General features: G+C 45.4%; 1 protein-coding gene across 1 annotated transcript in view; it reads left to right on the top strand.

The window, feature by feature from the left end:
- The window catches only part of DRAM1 (DNA damage regulated autophagy modulator 1), a 234,533-nt gene that overhangs the window by 204,905 nt on the left and 12,108 nt on the right, over positions 1-17,520 (top strand). Inside the window, exon 7 of the mRNA XM_069228974.1 lies at positions 9,387-9,479. Within this exon, the coding sequence (XP_069085075.1) occupies positions 9,387-9,479 (93 nt within the window). The remainder of the gene's footprint in view (positions 1-9,386; positions 9,480-17,520) is intronic.

The raw sequence follows: 17,520 nt of genomic DNA on the forward strand, positions 1-17,520 counted from the left end.
GATAACTTTTTTCTCCAAATTTGGGAAAGACCTGCGAAAAGGGATCGATAGAGCCTGGTCAGTCTTTCAAGACTAAGTCTTAGATATTGTGGGTCCTCTTGCCCGCATCTTTGACATGGCAGAATCTGCATGATTAAACAACAATTCAATTGATCCAGAAGAGCTTTCACTTTGGATCCAACGAGCGTTCTGTCTTCTGGGTAACGCAAACTCAGCGATGACTCATGAACGGCGAAAGGGACTTTTACTCAAACTGGACCCTAAGTTAGCTAATCTTGCTGTTATGGACCCAGGTCCTAAAGCTGATGGTCTGCTATTTGGCGATTCCTTCATTAAGGAGTTAGGCAAATACGTTACTACCTTTGCATCCCTTGATAAAGTGCAACAGTCGCTCAAAAAAGTCTTCAACGCTCTTGTTTTTGCCAGGGCCGGTAGAGGAAGGGATCGCTTTACCAGCCGTTACGCCAGAGTTCAAGGCTATAGAGGCTCCTTCAATTCCCAACCACAAGAATTCAGACCACAATTCTATCCTCAGCGAGCCAGAGGCTTCCGGGGCAGAAACCAACGTAATTCCAAGAACTATTCTCCTGCAGGTAAGCCCTTTTTCTGGCCATCTTTCCATAGGGGTCGTCTAAGATTCTTTCTCCACAGGTGGAAGGAGCTTACGTCAGACCCTTGGGTACTCAACACATTCAGAGGTTATTCAATAGAGTTTTGCGAAACCCCTTGTCAACCTTTTCGCCCTCCTTCTCTAAAATTCTCCACAGAAATGGCAGATCTCGTTTCTTCAGAAATCCAATCGCTTCTCCTCAAACAGGCTATTCAACCGGTTCTGTCTCATCAGGCGGGTTTTCTAAGTACCATATTTCTGGTGATCAGGAAAAACAAAAAGATCAGACCAGTCATAAATCTCAAGCAATTCAATCAATTCGTCGTTTATCGTCATTTCAAAATGGAGACGATTCTGCACCTCAGAGATTCTCTCCTTTTGAACGATTGGTTAGTTTGTCTAGATCTTCAAGACGCCTATCTAACAATACCCATTCATCACTCTCACAGAAAGTTTCTCCAATTTCAATGGCAACAACAGACCTATCAATTTTCTTGCCTTCCTTTCGGTCTTTCCTCAGCTCCTTGGTGTTTCACCAAGTTAATGAAACCAGTAGTAGCCCATCTCAGAGCACAGGGTTTCCGGCTAATTATTTACCTAGACGATATACTTCTCATGCATCAAAATTCCATCACTCTCCGCTCTCAACTTTCTTACACTACTGCTCTTCTATCAGATCTAGGTTTCATCATCAACACAGACAAATCTGTTCTAACTCCATCCCAATCCATAGAATTTCTAGGATTTCTAGTGAATTCCCCTCAAGGAACCCTTCAGCTCCCAGATTCCAAAATAGAATCTATCAAAGCAGTGAGGACTTACTTCTCAAACGTTAAGTACCATAGTAATACATTTCCACATGGTGATGGTGTCTGTCCATATGGCTGCTACATAGTAGACTGCCTTTTTAGGCCAGAGAAGAACCTCCCAAGAGGAGGAACACTAGACCGTCGCCTAGTGTTGGCCATATTGAGAGAAGAGCATTGTTGGGTCCTTAGTCTCTACATTCAAAATAACAATAGTGACTCGTATAGGTTGTCAACTATGCTCAGTAAATGAGGGAATACTTATTGGGCGTTATTAGGCATTGGATAAAATTGTGACAATTTGAATCATAACAGTTAATTTAGCTCAGAATACCGATCGGTGATGATGGTGTAAATTGCAACAGTTGATTTAGCTCGAGCTTCCAATCGATGAAGTGCCTGCATTAATGCAGAGCACTGGAATGACACAGTGTGGCAGCCATATTGGTAGTAGGTCAATGGCGGGTACAGCTACAATTATTATGAAGGTGACCTTTCGGAATGGTGATATAATCTTGTTGTGTATACCCAGTGTCCAGTTGAATGAAGCGCATTAATCCTATCTAAATTATAAAAGAGGTTAGAATAGTAAATGCAAGGACTGGAAAAATGTGCCATTGGATGTCTTTAATTTTAAGTGACCTTACAACTGAAATGTTTCCCATTAGTAGGATACATTTTCACCTTGGTAGCAACCAAATTGTGCTAATACCTTTGAGTTAAACATGTAGTACTTAAAGTACCAGCTCATGTAATGTATCATAGAATCAATCAATAAATCATAGCGTGTATAAAGTGCAGCACCATCACACCTAAGGGTATCTGGACGCTGAGGGTGCTTGGCTCCGTCGAAAAGCCACGTCTTGAGTCTCCTTCTGAAGTCCTGAAGTCTGGCCCTAGGTTGTGTAAAGCCTTGTATGCGAGCGTGGGGATTTTGAATTGGCATCTCTTCTGAACGGGAATCCAGTGGAGGTTCCTGAGGTGTGGGGTGATGCTTGAGTGCTTGGGGAGGTTGAGGATGAGTCTGGCTGCAGTGTTCTGTAGAGTCTGGAGTCTTTTAAGTAGCTGGGAGGACACTCCGTCAGAGAGAGTATTGCCATAGTCGAGGCCGCTGGTGACCAAGGTGTGTGTGACTGTCTTTCTGGTGTAGGTAGGAATCCATTTGAAGATTCCGCAGAGCATAGAGAGGATGTAGAAGGAGGAGGAGGCAAATGAGTTTACTTGTCGATTCATGGATAGTCGGCAGTCGAGGATGATACCAAGGTTTTGTGCGTGGTCTGATGGAGAGGGCGCTAGTCTTAGTTCTGCTAGCCACCAGCTGTGGTCCCATATAGAGGTGTTCTTTCTGAAGATCTGGACTTCCGTTTTGTCGGTTTTTAGTTTGAGGCAGCTGTTTTTCATCCATGTTCCTACGTTGGTCATGGCGTTACGGAAGCTGGCTTTGGCATTGTGGGGGTCTTTGGTGAGTGAGAGGATTAGTTGATTGTCTTTGGCATAGGAGACCACATTGAGTCTGTAGGATCTGATGATGTCTGCAAGGGTGATGTCTGATGATGTCAACATGTAGACATTGAACAGGGTTTAGCTGAGGGAGGATCCTTAGGCTATGCCGCAGGTGATGTTCTTGGGTGTAGAAGTAAAGGGACGAAGGCGGATGCTCTGCGTGCAGCCTGAGAGGAAAGAGACGACCCACTTAATGACGTTTTGTTGAACGCCTATGTTGTGGAGTCTGTTGAGGCGAGTGTGGTGGGAGACTGTACCAAACACTTCAGAGAGGTCCAGAAGGATCAGAGCTGCTGACTCTCCTCAGCCGAGGAGGGTCCTGATGTCATCCGTGGTGGCGATCAGTGCAGTCTCTGTGCTGTGGTTGGCCTGGAATCATGATTGTGAGGTGTCAAGAAGGTGGTTTTGTTTGAGGTAGTCGGTGAGCTGTTGGTTGATGGCTTTCTTGAGCACTTTGTCCGGGAAGAGGAGCAGAGGGATCGGTCTGTAGTTTTGAGGCAGATGGTTTCTTTAGGAGGAGTCTGACCTCTGTGTGCTTCCATTCACCCGGGAAGGTTGCAGTAGAGATGGAGGTGTTGAGGATGTGGGTTAGTTCTCTGCTAATAGTGTTGGCTCCAAAGTTGAAAAGATTGTGGGGGCAGGGTTCGGTGTGTGTCCCAGACTGGATGGATGACGTGATGGCTGTGGTGGTCTGTGTGGTAATCGAGGACCAGGAGGTTATTGTGTAGCTGGTGTTTACTGCTTGAGAGATATTGTCTAGGCTAGAGGTGGGGGGTTGAAATATTTGTATATGGTAGTGATCTTGTTGTGGAAATAGTCTGATAGGGTGTCACAGAGTTCTGTGGGTGGTGGTCTCTGTAGCTATTGGATTAGAGGATTCTTTGATTATTCTGAAAAGTTCTTTCATGTGGTTGGCTGTGGTATTGATGCAGGCAGTGACTGCTGCTCTTGTTGCTGCCTTGATGTGGTGGTGGTAGTTGTTGAGGGCTGCCTTGTAGGTGACCATGTCAAAGGGGTCCTTGGTCACATGCCATTGTTTCTCGAGTCAGTGGCAGTCGCATTTGGTGTTTCTGTGCTCCGCAGTGCACCATCGGGCTGGCTTGGCAGTGTTGTTGGTTGTAGCTAGTTTCAGGGGGATGACTCTGTCAGCAGATTTGATAGTCTAGTTGGTGACATTTTGAGATGGCCTGCTCGAGGTCGAGGTCTGCTGTGGGCTCAGGTTGTGCGGGGCCTAGATTCTGAACACCCCCATAGGTTCTTGGTTACCTTTCCTCAGCTTCAGTGGGGGGGTGCTGAGGTGCTTGGAGGTGGTGTGCTGGGAATTGGAGATGGTAAAGAGGATGATGACGTGGTTGTTCCAGGTGAGTTCAGTCACGTGGGTGAAATTGATTCTGTTGCTAGAAGTGAAGATGGTATCCAGTGCGTATCCAGCTTTGTGCATGGGTTTGGTGACCAGTTGGTTGAGGCTGATGTTGCTGAGGTTCTCTATGAGGGAAGGTGAGTTGGTGTCATTGGGGTTGTTAAACTGGAAATTGAAATCATTGAGTAGGACGTAGTGGAGGGAGCCGGTGGCGAGAGGGGCGATGAGGTTGACAATGGTGTCGCAGAAGGCTGGCGTGGTCCTAGGGGTCTGTATGCAAGGGTGCCTCACATTCTGGTGTTGACATTGGTCTGAAGTCGGAAGTTGAGGGGCTTTGGGTCATCATCGGTGATGATACATTGGATCATTTCCTTGAAGATGATGGCAATGACCCCGCTATTTTTGATGGTGCAGTCTTTTTTTGCAAATGAGACTTAAATTAATGCATTGTTTTTTTAGGCGCAAAAACATCCTGCTCGGTGTCATTCTACTCACCTCTGTGCACTATTCACTTTATGGTGTGACATGTTGCTTTCCTTACTTTTCCATGTTACAGGCAGTACACGCATTAGAGCGCTGCCCTTTCAAACAAACAACTATTTGCCCAGGCTGCAGATTTATTCCAAAACAATGGATTCAAAACCGGTTTCAGGTTTCCGTTGAAATCTTGTAACTTTCTGGCCGTTGTCAAATACAAGATCCAAGGGAATAGCATCAGTCCTTATACATCTATAATTCTCTATTTACATATATGTTTATATTTAGAAACTGGTTCCTTTTTAATAAAATCAGAATCACATAGTAAGTGCACTCTTACAGTTACTTTCATCACAAAGCACAAAATTACTTAGACTTGCCCAGCTGCAAGCGCAGTGTTATACATTCAGTGGGTGCATGTTTTGAGTTACCACACAAACAAGCATGCTTAATCTATCAATTTTTCTCTTTTCACATTTTCGGTGTGAGTAACACTCAGGCAGGCGCTAATCTATCTCTGTTGGCTCCCTGTCTTTTTATAAGTGGCTGCAGGTGCTGCTTATTTGATCTGTTCATATACAGTTTTCAATAACCTACAGTGGGTGTAGGAAGTTGTCTCCGTATGTACTATTTCAAAGTAAGAAATAGCATGCACAGAGTCCAAGGGTTCCCCGTAAGATAGTGGCAAAAAGAGATAATTCTAATGCTCTATTTTGTTGTAGTGTGGTCGAGTAGTAGGCTTATCAGAGGGTAGTGTTAAGCATTTGTTGTACATACACAGGCAATAAATGAGGAACACACACTCAAAGACAATTCCAGGCCAATAGGTTTTTGTATAGAAAAATATATTTTCTTAGTTTATTTTAAGAACCACAGGTTCAAGATTTACAAACAATACTTTAAATGAAAGGTATTTCACTCAGGTATCTTAGGAACTTTGAATCATCACAATAGCATGTACAGTTTTGGCAAAAATGGCAATAAGCTATTTTAAAATTGGACACAGTGCAACATTCAACAGTTCCTTGGGGAGGTAAGTATTTGTTAGTTTGTCAGGTAAGTAAAGCACTTACAGGATTCAAAGGGTCCAAGGTAGCCCACGGTTGGGGGTTCAGGGCAACCCAAAAGTTACCACACCAGCAGCTCAGGGCTGGTCAGGTGCAGAGGTCAAAGTGGTGCCCAAAACACATAGGCTCCAATGGAGATAGGGGTGCCCCGGTTCTAGTCTGCCAGCAGGTGGGTACCCGCGACTTCGGAGGGCAGACCAGGGGTGTTTTGTAGGGCACCGGGGGGGACACAAGTCAGCACAAAAAGTACACCCTCAGCGGCACAGGGGTGGCCGGGTGCAGAGCACAAACAGGCGTCGGGTTTGCAATAGGTTTCAATGGGAGACCCAGGGGTCTCTTCAGCGATGCAGGCAGGCAAGGGGGGGCTCCTCGGGGTAGCCACCACCTGGACTAGGGAGAGGGCCACCTGGGGGTCGCTCCTGCACTGGAGGTCGGATCCTTCAGGTCCTGGGGGCTGCTGGTGCAGTGTGTTTACCAGGCGTCGGGTTCTTTGAAGCAGGCAGTCGCGGTCAGGGGGAGCCTCTGGATTCCCTCTGCAGGCGTCGCTGTGAGGGTACAGGGGGGTCAACTCTGGCTACTCACGGGCTCGCAGTCGCCGGGGAGTCCTCCCTGTAGTGTTGTTTTTCCGCAGGTCGAGCCGGGTGCAGAGTGGAAAGTCTCACGCTTCCGACGGGAAGCGTGTGGTCTTTAAAAGTTGCTTCTTTGTTGCAAAGTTGCAGTTCCTTTGGAACAGAGCCGCTGTCCTCGGGTGTTCTTAGTCCTTTTAGATGCAGGGTAGTCCTCTGAGGCTTCAGAGGTCGCTGGACCCTGGGGGACGCTTCGCTGTTGCAGTCTTTCTTGAAGTGGGGAGACAGGCCGGTAGGGCTGGGGCCAAAGCTGTTGGTATCTCTGTCTTCTCTGCAGGCTTTCAGGTCAGCAGTCCTTCTTTGTCTTCAGGTTGCAGGAATCTATCTTGCTTGGTTCTGGGGGCCCCTAAATTCTCAATTTAGGGGTGTGTTTAGGTCTGGGAGGTTAGTAGCCAATGGCTACTAGCCCTGAGGGTGGCGACACCCTCTTTGTGCCTCCTCCTGCTGGGGAGGGGGGCACATCCCTAATCCTATTGGGGGAATCCTCCATCTACAAGATGGAGGATTTCTAAAAGTCAGAGTCACTTCAGCTCAGGACACCTTAGGGGCTGTCCTGACTGGCCAGTGACTCCTCCTTGTTTTTCTCATTATCTCCTCCGGCCTTGCCGCCAAAAGTGGGGCCGTGGCCGGAGGGGGCGGGCATCTCCACTAGCTGGGATGCCCTGTGGCGCTGTGACAAAGGGGGTGAGCCTTTGAGGCTTGCGGCCAGGTGTTACAGTTTCTGCAGGGGGAGGTGAGAAGCACCTCCACCCAGTACAGGCTTTGTTCCTGGCCACAGAGTGACAAAGGCACTCTCCCCATGTGGCCAGCAACATGTCTGGTGTGTGGCAGGCTGGCAAAAACTAGTCAGCCCACACTGGAAGTCGGGTATGTTTTCAGGGGGCATCTCTAAGATGCCCTCTGGGTGTATTTCACAATAAAATGTACACTGGTATCAGTGTGCATTTATTGTGCTGAGAATTTGATACCAAACTTCCCAGTTTTCAGTGTAGCCATTATGGTGCTGTAGAGTTCGTGTATGACAGACTCCCAGACCACATAATCTTATGGCTACCCTGCACTTACAATGTCTAAGGTTTTGCTTAGACACTGTAGGGGCATAGTGCTCATGCACTTATGCCCTCACCTGTGGTATAGTGCACCCTGCCTTAGGGCTGTAAGGCCTGCTAGAGGGGTGACTTATCTATGCCAGAGGCAGTGTGAGGTTGGCATGGCACCCTGAGGGGAGTGTCATGTCGACTTAGTCATTTTCTCCCCACCTGCACACACAAGCTGGCAAGCAGTGTGTATGTGCTGAGTGAGGGGTCCCCAGGGTGGCATAAGACATGCTGCAGCCCTTGGAGACCTTCCCTGGCATCAGGGCCCTTGGTACCAGGGGTACCAGTTACAAGGGACTTATCTGGATGCCAGGGTGTGCCAATTGTGGAGGCAAAGGTACAGGTTAGGGAAAGAACACTGGTGCTGGGGCCTGGTTAGCAGGCCTCAGCACACTTTCAAAGCATAACTTGGCATCAGCAAAGGCAAAAAGTCATGGGGTAACCATGCCAAGGAGGCATTTCCTTACAGTGGGCTTTTTGTTTTCTTCTCAAATATTTTTGTCCTGAGGATGGTCTTGCAGATGGAAACAATTTGAGACCGAAACGTTGACACATTACTCACCTTTCTACAAAACATCTCAGTAGTTCCTGTTGGCTTGCTCTGTTATATGTTTGATAACATATTCTCTATAAATAGAGTAGAAAGTGAGTTTTCAGTATATTTAGAAATGTCAAGCTGAATAGACTACAACCAACATAACCATTGTTAATGTACTTCGAGACGTTTGTCACAGTAACCCCTGTCATTTATCTGACTTTTGACTTGCTTTAATACATTTATTTTCTCTTGGTGTAACTTTTGTTCTAAATACAGAAGCTTTTTTGTTAAGAGATCTGCAGTCATGATTTGTCCTTCCATAATGATATGATTAGAATTGAATTCAGATGATTATGATAGGGATCATCGAAAAATTACAAGAAATACAGAATATATTTTGTTATCCCTTGTTGGTACTCTTACTTGTGTGGATAGTAAATCCCAGCATAACGAATATGTAGAATTTGAATACAAAAGTAACAAAAACGCGGCACAAAGCATTAGTAAATCTGGGCCCAGATGTGGGACATGATGTTTATATCAGACGATATTCTGCCTGTGATATTCTGGTACTCACACATTGAGGCAGCTGTGCTGTAGCACCTTTAGCAATACAAAAGGATGATTGACAGAGTACTGAAATATTTCAAACACTCACCCTCTGGATTTAATCCATTGTTCTTTTGCTCACTATGCCACCCCACCTTGGATCCAGCCATATGCAAATCAGTCTTGACACTGTTCTCCATGGGAACAGTTCAGTCTGAACTGCCAGGCCAGGTCTTCCCTAGACCGGAAACAAGCATCCTGGGACGGGTTTCAGGGTATCACCCTTCATCAGCCAGACTAGCTTGAATCCAGTGGCACAGTGAGCATGGGACCCATGTTTGGACATACCCATCCCACGTAGGGCAACTTTAGCAACACAAAAGGATGGTGGGCGGAGTGCTGAAACTTTTCAAAAACTCACCCTCAGTCAGAGATCTGATAATGTTCATCATTCCTTCCATCATCTTTTTGCGTTGCTGTAGTGCTTTAGCCATCACATGTTTATTTCATACAAGAAAAAGAACTTGGTGCTATTTTTTTCAATTCCACACTGAGACTGAAACTGGAAATGCAGACAGCACGTTGCAACAACACTACCTACTGTACATCATAAATCTGAAACTACTTAAAAGGCAGGCTCATGTGTTACACATGTTTTTTTAATATATAATCATGACTACATTTTTAGCATGCCACATACCATTCATAAGAAGTATTGTGTTAGGTAATGTATTATACTTTCATCTCTGTTAGCATTACAGGATCCATCTGGCCAGTGCAATCTGTGAGTGGATCGTGGCCTTTGGATTTGTTTCCTACTTCTTAACATATGTTCAGGAGTTCCAGGTAAGTGTTATTGAAATACAAATAAGATAATCGTTTCAAAGAACAACCATATTGCAAACGGCACATGTTGAAGTTTAAGGAAGTTCAGAAAAATAACAAATATAAAAAAACTGGTCTGTACATTTTTCAGAATTCATTGTGGAAGCCTTAGTTATTAAACGATTACATTGTTTAGTATTGTTGCATAGATGTGTCGATGGAGAATAGAAATGGAGGACTTAAACTTTAGCACCTACTGAACTGAACTATGAAGTAGACAACAAGCTAAACTGAACACACAGTCTAAAGAAATTGAACATCAAATCTTATTTTTGTTTTCCTAACGTACTTGTGTATGTATTGACTTTCTGTGTCACTTAAGTAATTGTTCTGAGCTGTTATACCTTCTAAATGATTTACAAAAGTTATAATGCATTAACCCTAAAATCCCTTTTTAGCTTTCAACAGTGTGTCCCTCAGTATATACTTAAGTGCTTGTTGTACACTTACAAACTATTGTTTCAGAAAATTGGGGACACAGCTAGTGCTCTCTAATCTGCTTACTGTTTAGTATTTGATCGCTATTACAAAAATGCCTTATCAATAGGTAATGTTAGAAATGGGGTTCCTGGTTGTTAGAGTATTCACCTTGTACAAGCAGGAACCGCCGCTCAAGTCAGGGTAAGCTAAATACACACTTAAAGATAGCCTATGCTCACCCTTTGGTAGCTTGGCACAGAGCAGGCAGGCTTTACTTAAGAGTCAATGTGTAAAGTATTTGTGCAACGCATTCATACACAGTAAAACAACAACAAAAACACAATAAATACTCTACACAGGGTTAGAAAAATAGATTAAATTTTTATGAGGAAAATAAGGCCAAAATGACAAAAATCCAGTTAGTGGAGGTTAAGGTCTGAATTTTTCAAGAATGAACTAAAAGTAGTGCTTCGAAGTCAGTAGTGCTATAAGGTTAATTGATGTTGCGCTAGACCGAGGCTTCAGGACCCAGGCTGGCATGCTGAAAAAGTACCTTGGATGGAAGAAGCGTCGATGAGGAGGAGGTGCGTTCCTGTTGATTGAAGAGATGTAGGCGATACGCAGCATCAATGATGCGTCGAAGATCAGGAAGTGTTGGGCAACAAGGCTGTGCGTCGTTGTCAAACTGCTGAGCTGGAGACAATGGTTTCAGCATGGAGTGATGCGTTTGTGCTGAGCCGAGCAAAGTTGGAGATGCATAGGAGTCCACGGATGATGCATCACGCACTCGGCAATGTGGTGTCTCCGACTTGGACAACAGTGGCAATACTCTGGCATCAAGTGGAAATCTGCAGGTTTCATTCAGCGCAACGTCATCAATGCATTGGTTTTCTTGAGTTGCAGCACAGAAACTCACTTCCAAGGGCCCAGGACGGGATTGGCGCCACTTGGCACTTACTGTCAGTAAGGGGTAATCAACCCTTTATGTGGGAACAGGCACTGCCTATTCAGGTGTGTCAGCCCCCTTATCCCTACCTTCTCAGGAAGAGCCATCAGAATGCAGATGAATGCAGACGAGTGCTCAGACACACCTAACCTTCTTGTGTTTGTGGCTGTCTATGGGAAATGCATAAAGTGTAGCTGTCACCCACCCTAGGCGTTTATTGGAAACTGGCTGCAGGCACAAAAAACTAAAATAGTAATGTTAAATCTGACTTTGCCAGTAAAGAGGATTTATCATTGCCCTTCCAATGATATGAAACATGAGGCAGCTACTCCTTTCTGGTCAGGAATTATAGCTTAAAAGTATATTTGGGAATTTCCAATGTTGGCCTATGAGAGGAGTAGGCCTCACAGTAGTGAAAAATTACTTTGGAAGTCTTTTCACTAACAGGACATGGAAAACTTAAAAGTACCCTGCCCTATGGGCTACCTAGGGCCTACCTTACTGGTAACATATATATAATAAAAGGTGAGTTTAAGGCTTGGCAAGGGGGTTTAAAAGCCCAGTAGAAGTGGCAGTAAAGTTCACACCCAGGCCCTTCAATGGCAGACCTGAGACAGGCTTGAAATTCTACTTGTGTGGGTGGCACAATAAGTGCTGCAGGCCCGCTAGTAGCATTTAATTTACAGGCCCTGGGTATATGGTTTGCAACTTTACAAGGGACTTAAAAGTAAACTAAGTATGCTCATTGTGTATACAGCAATGTTACCATGTTTTAAAGAGAGAGCACACACACGTTAGCACTGGTCAGCAGTGGCAAAGTGCTTAGAGTCCTAAAGCCAACAAACACAAGGTCAGAAAAAGAGGAGGAGGATGGCAAAATGTTTGAGGTGACCCTTCAGAGAGGGCCATTTCCCAACAGGTAATAATTGGATTCAGAACCATACGTTAAGAATATAATGTGATTCTGATTTACATTATGATGTATTATTTATGACTATTGTTAATGTAGGCATGACAATTCCAGAAGCATGGCAAGATATTATATGTTTAAAACCATCAAGATATTACTATGTTTGAAACCAATAATGTTTTTTTATAGATGGGTCACTTACCCATCCACTATAATGTACAGATGTTTCTAAATGCTGGTATTCACATCAATTCAGTCACGGCAGTGGACAAAAATGTTTTCTACTGCTGTGATGTAACAATGTTCATTGTGTATTCACAGCCACTGAACTAGTGATCTATTGACTGGGTATGGATGGATGGATGTATATGGGTATTGTAAATTAAAGTTTTTCAGTAAAGGGGATGTTTTTGACTTTGGCAATCAGAGCAACTAAATCTTTGCTCTTGTTATATCTGATTCACTTCAACCCCTCTGTGTTATTAACAGTCTGATCTTTAATTCTATGCCTTATGTATGTCTCTCACTGAGCACCAGTATCTTGAATACCAGACTAAGGGGCTCAATACAAGGCTGGTAGTCTTGAGACCACTAGCCTCGCGGTGGCAGTCGTACCGCCATATTACAGTCCTGGCAGACGGACCGCCAGGAGACCGCCATCCCTGCCAGGAACATGGTTCCTGATGGGCTCAACGGCGGTCAGACTTGTGGTCCACCACAGTGGCGCTGAGTTCAGTGCCACCGTGCTGATAACAAGTTCCCTTTCTGCTAGCCTTTTCGTAGCAGTTCAAACGCCATAAAAATGCTGGCGGAAAGGAAGTACAGGGGGCCACAGAGGGGCCCCTACTTTGCCCACAACCATGTCCCCTGCAGTGCAGGGCCCCCTGCCCTGCACCCTCAGAATGCTTTGCAGACAGTGCGCATTCTGAGGATGCTGTTGTGCTACGGTATTGGTCTTGGCTCCCTTAGATGAGCTGAGACCAATACCGTAGTACTATTCCCCTCAGGATGAGCAGCGGGAATGTCATAATACGATGCTCCTCCTGGTCAGCCTGGTGGGAACATCATAATATGACGGGGTGAGGCTCCCAGGTTGACAGCCACCTCATCCCCGTGAGTTTGGCGGTAGGCTCGTCCGACCGCCAAACTCGTAATGAGCCCCTAAATCTGGTTATGCACCACTGAAGTTGTTTCCTTCTGTTGCTACACCATCAAGAAATTCCAAGCTGCTTTGATAAGGATCATTGCGCTGATGGAGAGCAGAGAGCATAGCTTTAAGCACTGAAGTATAGAAAGGCATGTAGGGTAGAGTCATGGCAAGAAGAAGACAATTTTTTAAAATTTTGGACACGGAAGAGAGACCTTGTTATGTATGACTCCCTCATTTTCCCTCTGCCATTGTATAGTAGTTGAAACAGAGCAGATGTTTTTGGAAGCCATACATAACATGGAAGAACAATAGATGAGTAGCAGTTAATAACGTAGAGGTTTTCATCTCTGGGCTTTGAGTGACATCATGCACAATTTAAGTGTCACTCTCATTGTCTATGTCATGTCATTCCAAAACCCTTAGTGAAAAATTTTCCCATTAGTCACTGTTACCCATCTATATTTCTACGTGTTTTACATGGCTTCCATAGGAATGCTCTATTGTTTACACCAGATTCTAAATGTGGTAATTCACTGTTATGATGTAGCAAAAGTTGGTAGCAAAACTCGTCACCCGCTGTTGCTACATTATAAAGGACTTCCAGGCAAGACTGACAGGCTCTGTGAGAGCCTGTAAGAGCAGGGCTGCAGCTCTACTTTGACTGAAAGTAGAAAGAACAGCTGGCAGAGGAGGGAGGTAGGGAAGAAAGGCAGTGGGAGTTGGTTCACCATGACAGGGAAAGTATTTTTTTTCACTTTGGATCTGAGAAGAGAAGCCATATTATGTATGGCTTCTCCATTACTGTTTGCCTCTGCCCAGCAGTTACAAGCAGCGGCAGATGATTTGATGGCATAGGTGACATAAAATTGTAGATGGGTAAATTGAGTTATGGGGAAGTGAGCTACGGGGATGTTCATAGACAACTCGAGCTTCACTCTCATCATCTATTTGATGTCACTCAGAAGACCTTAGTGAAAAACATTTCAGTAACTCACAGATACCCATCTACAATTCTATATGCTATATATGGTTCTCAGAGAGCCACTAGTTTGAATGCCAGATTAAAAAAATGCTTATTCACTCCTATGATTTAGCAACAGTGTTTCCCATTGTTGATAAATCCCCGGAGATGCATCTGGTACACCTTGACCTGGTGGAGGGTTCGGCCCACTGGAGACCCACTTCCTTCAAATACCTGGATATCTGAATATTCCTCTCCATTCCACACTTACTAGATGCTAATTTGTTGGCCCTTCGCTCCCAGGTGACGTTAATGAGGTGATTCCCATTGTGTGTGATGGGCACGATAGCAATCTCTAATATGGTGACGCTCCCCCATCTTCTATACTATTTCGCGAACCTCCCGGTTACACTCCCCAGTGCATTCTTCCATGGCTTTCACGCCTCCTGGGAGACCTCATATGGCATACCTTGCACACATGAGTTGCTCTTGCAAAGTTGTAACTCCCTCCCCACATGGGAGACCTCAGAGCATCCAATTTTGAATATTATTTCTTAGCAGTCCGACTATGTTGGCTTTCATATTGACTGATGGGCCACTATTTGGCAGATGCGAGCACTGTTAACCTCCCCTGTATCTCAGGTGACACTCCCACAGTGGATTCTCCCCGGGAACCAACTTCAGCCAAAGTCCCCATGCCTACTTCAGGTGGCCCTTAATTGCCTTGCAGAGTGTTGCAGTTCACCCGCCCACTGACTTTGTAGACCTGATAGAGGAGTTTGGCCTTCACAAGGTTTCTGCTGTAACTGTAACTGGCACGCTTCAAGACCTTTGGGGAATCCAGGGTGAAGAACCTCTTACTCATCTACTCCTTCAAGCCATACACACCCATTAAGGGATGGTAACAGCCTACGCAGTCGGTTAGCCAGAGCTTAAACGGAACAGTCCCAGGTCTCATTGCGGACACTAAGGGATACATGGCAGATTGTGTTTGGTAAGGCCCTTCATGAGGAGGAGCGGACCAGGGCACCGGCCTACCGAAGGAGGGTCTCCAGGAACCTGTGACACCAACTGATTCAGTTCTGTGTACTCCACAGAGCCTACTTCTTTCCCCAATAGTTCTCCAGGATTTTCCCGGGAGTGATGGACACTTGCACCAGATGATGTGCCCCAGCATCAGGAATGCAGCACGTAATATATGACTGCAATCAGATTCAACCATTTTGGGATGAAGTCTTGCGCCACCTTCAGGCGTTCACAGGTATAATGGGGACCAATCCCTGGAAGGCCTGCAGCTCTGGCATTCTCAAAGCCCAAGGCACGCAGACAGCGACTCGCTTTTTAGACATGGAACTCATTGTAGATGAGTGATCCATCATGATGAAATGGAAACTTTTCTCGCCCCATCAACATAGGCCTGACAACACACCCTCATCAGGTGGGCAAGGGCTGACTGACGGCCCTCTGCCGAGAACAGACGAGGGGTCCTTTCCGTCGACCCACAGCACATATCTAGAAGGAGTGCTTATTGTTTTGAATGACCAGCCTTCCAGCCACCGCTGAATCATCACTGTCTGCTGATAGCCCTGATCAGAGTCCCCCACCCTGGTTGCTGTTGCACACCCTGAGTGAAAGGTGTAAGGGGCTCAATGGCAGGACCTGTCCCTAGGTCCCCACCCTAGAGGGTAATCTTCCTGCAAGCCCCCTCCACACAACTGAGATCTCTGTTTTCAACATTTTGCCTTGAAATGACATGGGCCCACCCTCTCCCCCACTCTGCCATTCCCTGGCCCCCCTTCCTTGAGTTCTTCCACCATTTTCAATTGTTTGGCAGCGACGTTTCTCTACACCACCCCCACCATAGTGACAATGTACTCCTGATAATCAATCTATAACGTGCTACGTGCTTTGGGGCAATAGGAAATTGTATGTCAGGATGTGGTTGGTGCTGCACAGACCATTGTTTGTATTTCTAACAAAATGCAATGCAGCTTGTTTAAAAAACATAATGGATTTCCACAGTTGTGGCTCCTCCGCTTGGACGGAGGATCGTCGCCCCCCCAGCCAGCAGCAGCTGCTGCAAACCTTTTGCTAAAAACGATAATAAACTATGTTTATTATAATTTTTAGTAAAAGAGGTGGGGCCACAGGCTCTTACAAGCACTGACAGGGCTCCCCCTCACTGAGCATGTATGGATGGCCAGCCCTCTCGGGCCAGCCAAACACAAATGCACAGTAGGGTCTCTCTAGCCCAGCAACACAGTTGCTGGTCTGGAGAGAACCTGCACAGGCTCCCAGTCTGCCTGGGAGCGCCCTGGCTGGGTGTTCCTAGCCAATCCTGATGCTGCTCTGAGCAGTGGTTACGGAGGCAGACGCGACGATTCAGGCAAGTTTTAAAAAAAATTCACCCCCACCACGCCGCTCTGCCCCCTTCTACCACCACTAGCGCTCCTGGATTTCCAGACTGCTCTAACAGGGTCCTCAGAGCTTTGACAGGGCTCATCAAAGACAGCTCGACCTTTTGTTTCATTATCTATTTGATATCACTCCAAGCTTCTTGGTGTAAAACATTCATTATTCACTCTTAGCATTCTGTTCTTCTATATGTTTTCCACCAAATGGTTCCAGGGCATATCATAATTAAGAGTGAAGCTCAGTATGTCTATGATTTCACTTAGAACCAACCCAAGGTGGAAAATACATTAATTACTGCTAGCTATCTACAATCTACAATGGCTACCCACCCCCACTCCGCCAAAATCCCATCTACCTGTACAGCTGGTCCCACGGATCAGATGTGTAGAGGTAGATTAATTATGTGGGAGCTATGCTTGTGACCTCTCTTTCTTCGCCCCATGCCACACCTTATCAGTTATACGTAACTGTATTCTGACACCCATCCTTCCCTTTAACAAATAGATAGAGTCTTTCCAGCATCTCTTTTCTTTAATAACAAACTTGGAGTCTTTCCATCCTTGGTTTACACTTTCCATTCTAACACCCAAATATTTTTTTAATTTGCATGCTGCCCCCGTTGCCTTCACCAGCCACCCTCTGTGCCTTTTCATCCTCTCTCAAACAAGGTGCTGTGCAAACTGCTTCTAATGAGAATGTGAATTTCTAGCTCAGTGCCGACAGCATGTTTGACTGCGTTGTTGTTGGTGTAGGTACATGGTGGTTGGCCACAAGAGAGAGACTCAAGAGAGGTGTGAGCAAGTGGGATTAATGGACAAGGACTGCCATTGACCAATTCAATACTTTGTCAGTTTTTTGGAAATCCAGGTGAGCAGGGTAGACCCGGGAAAGTGGTGTCTCCCCTACATGTCACTGCAGTGAAAACTATTTTCGTAGCTGCTCTGACATCAGAGCAGCAAATAACTGTGTTTCACATCCAGTAGTTAAGAAACAAATATTCTAGTTGAAGCCATACGCAATAAAAGTTTTGTTTCTGGATGATTTACATGGAATCATGCCTGGCATACATTTCAGATGGTATAGAGCACAATAGAGGTTACAAATTCTGACACATTTTTTGCAGTGCCCTGGTTAAATTACATAGTACCCAAAAGTAAAGTACTAAGCTAGCTAAGGAACGAAATACCAGGTATTGTAGGC

This window comes from Pleurodeles waltl, chromosome 4_1 (genome assembly GCF_031143425.1).
Source record: "Pleurodeles waltl isolate 20211129_DDA chromosome 4_1, aPleWal1.hap1.20221129, whole genome shotgun sequence".
Classification (NCBI taxonomy): domain Eukaryota; kingdom Metazoa; phylum Chordata; class Amphibia; order Caudata; family Salamandridae; genus Pleurodeles; species Pleurodeles waltl.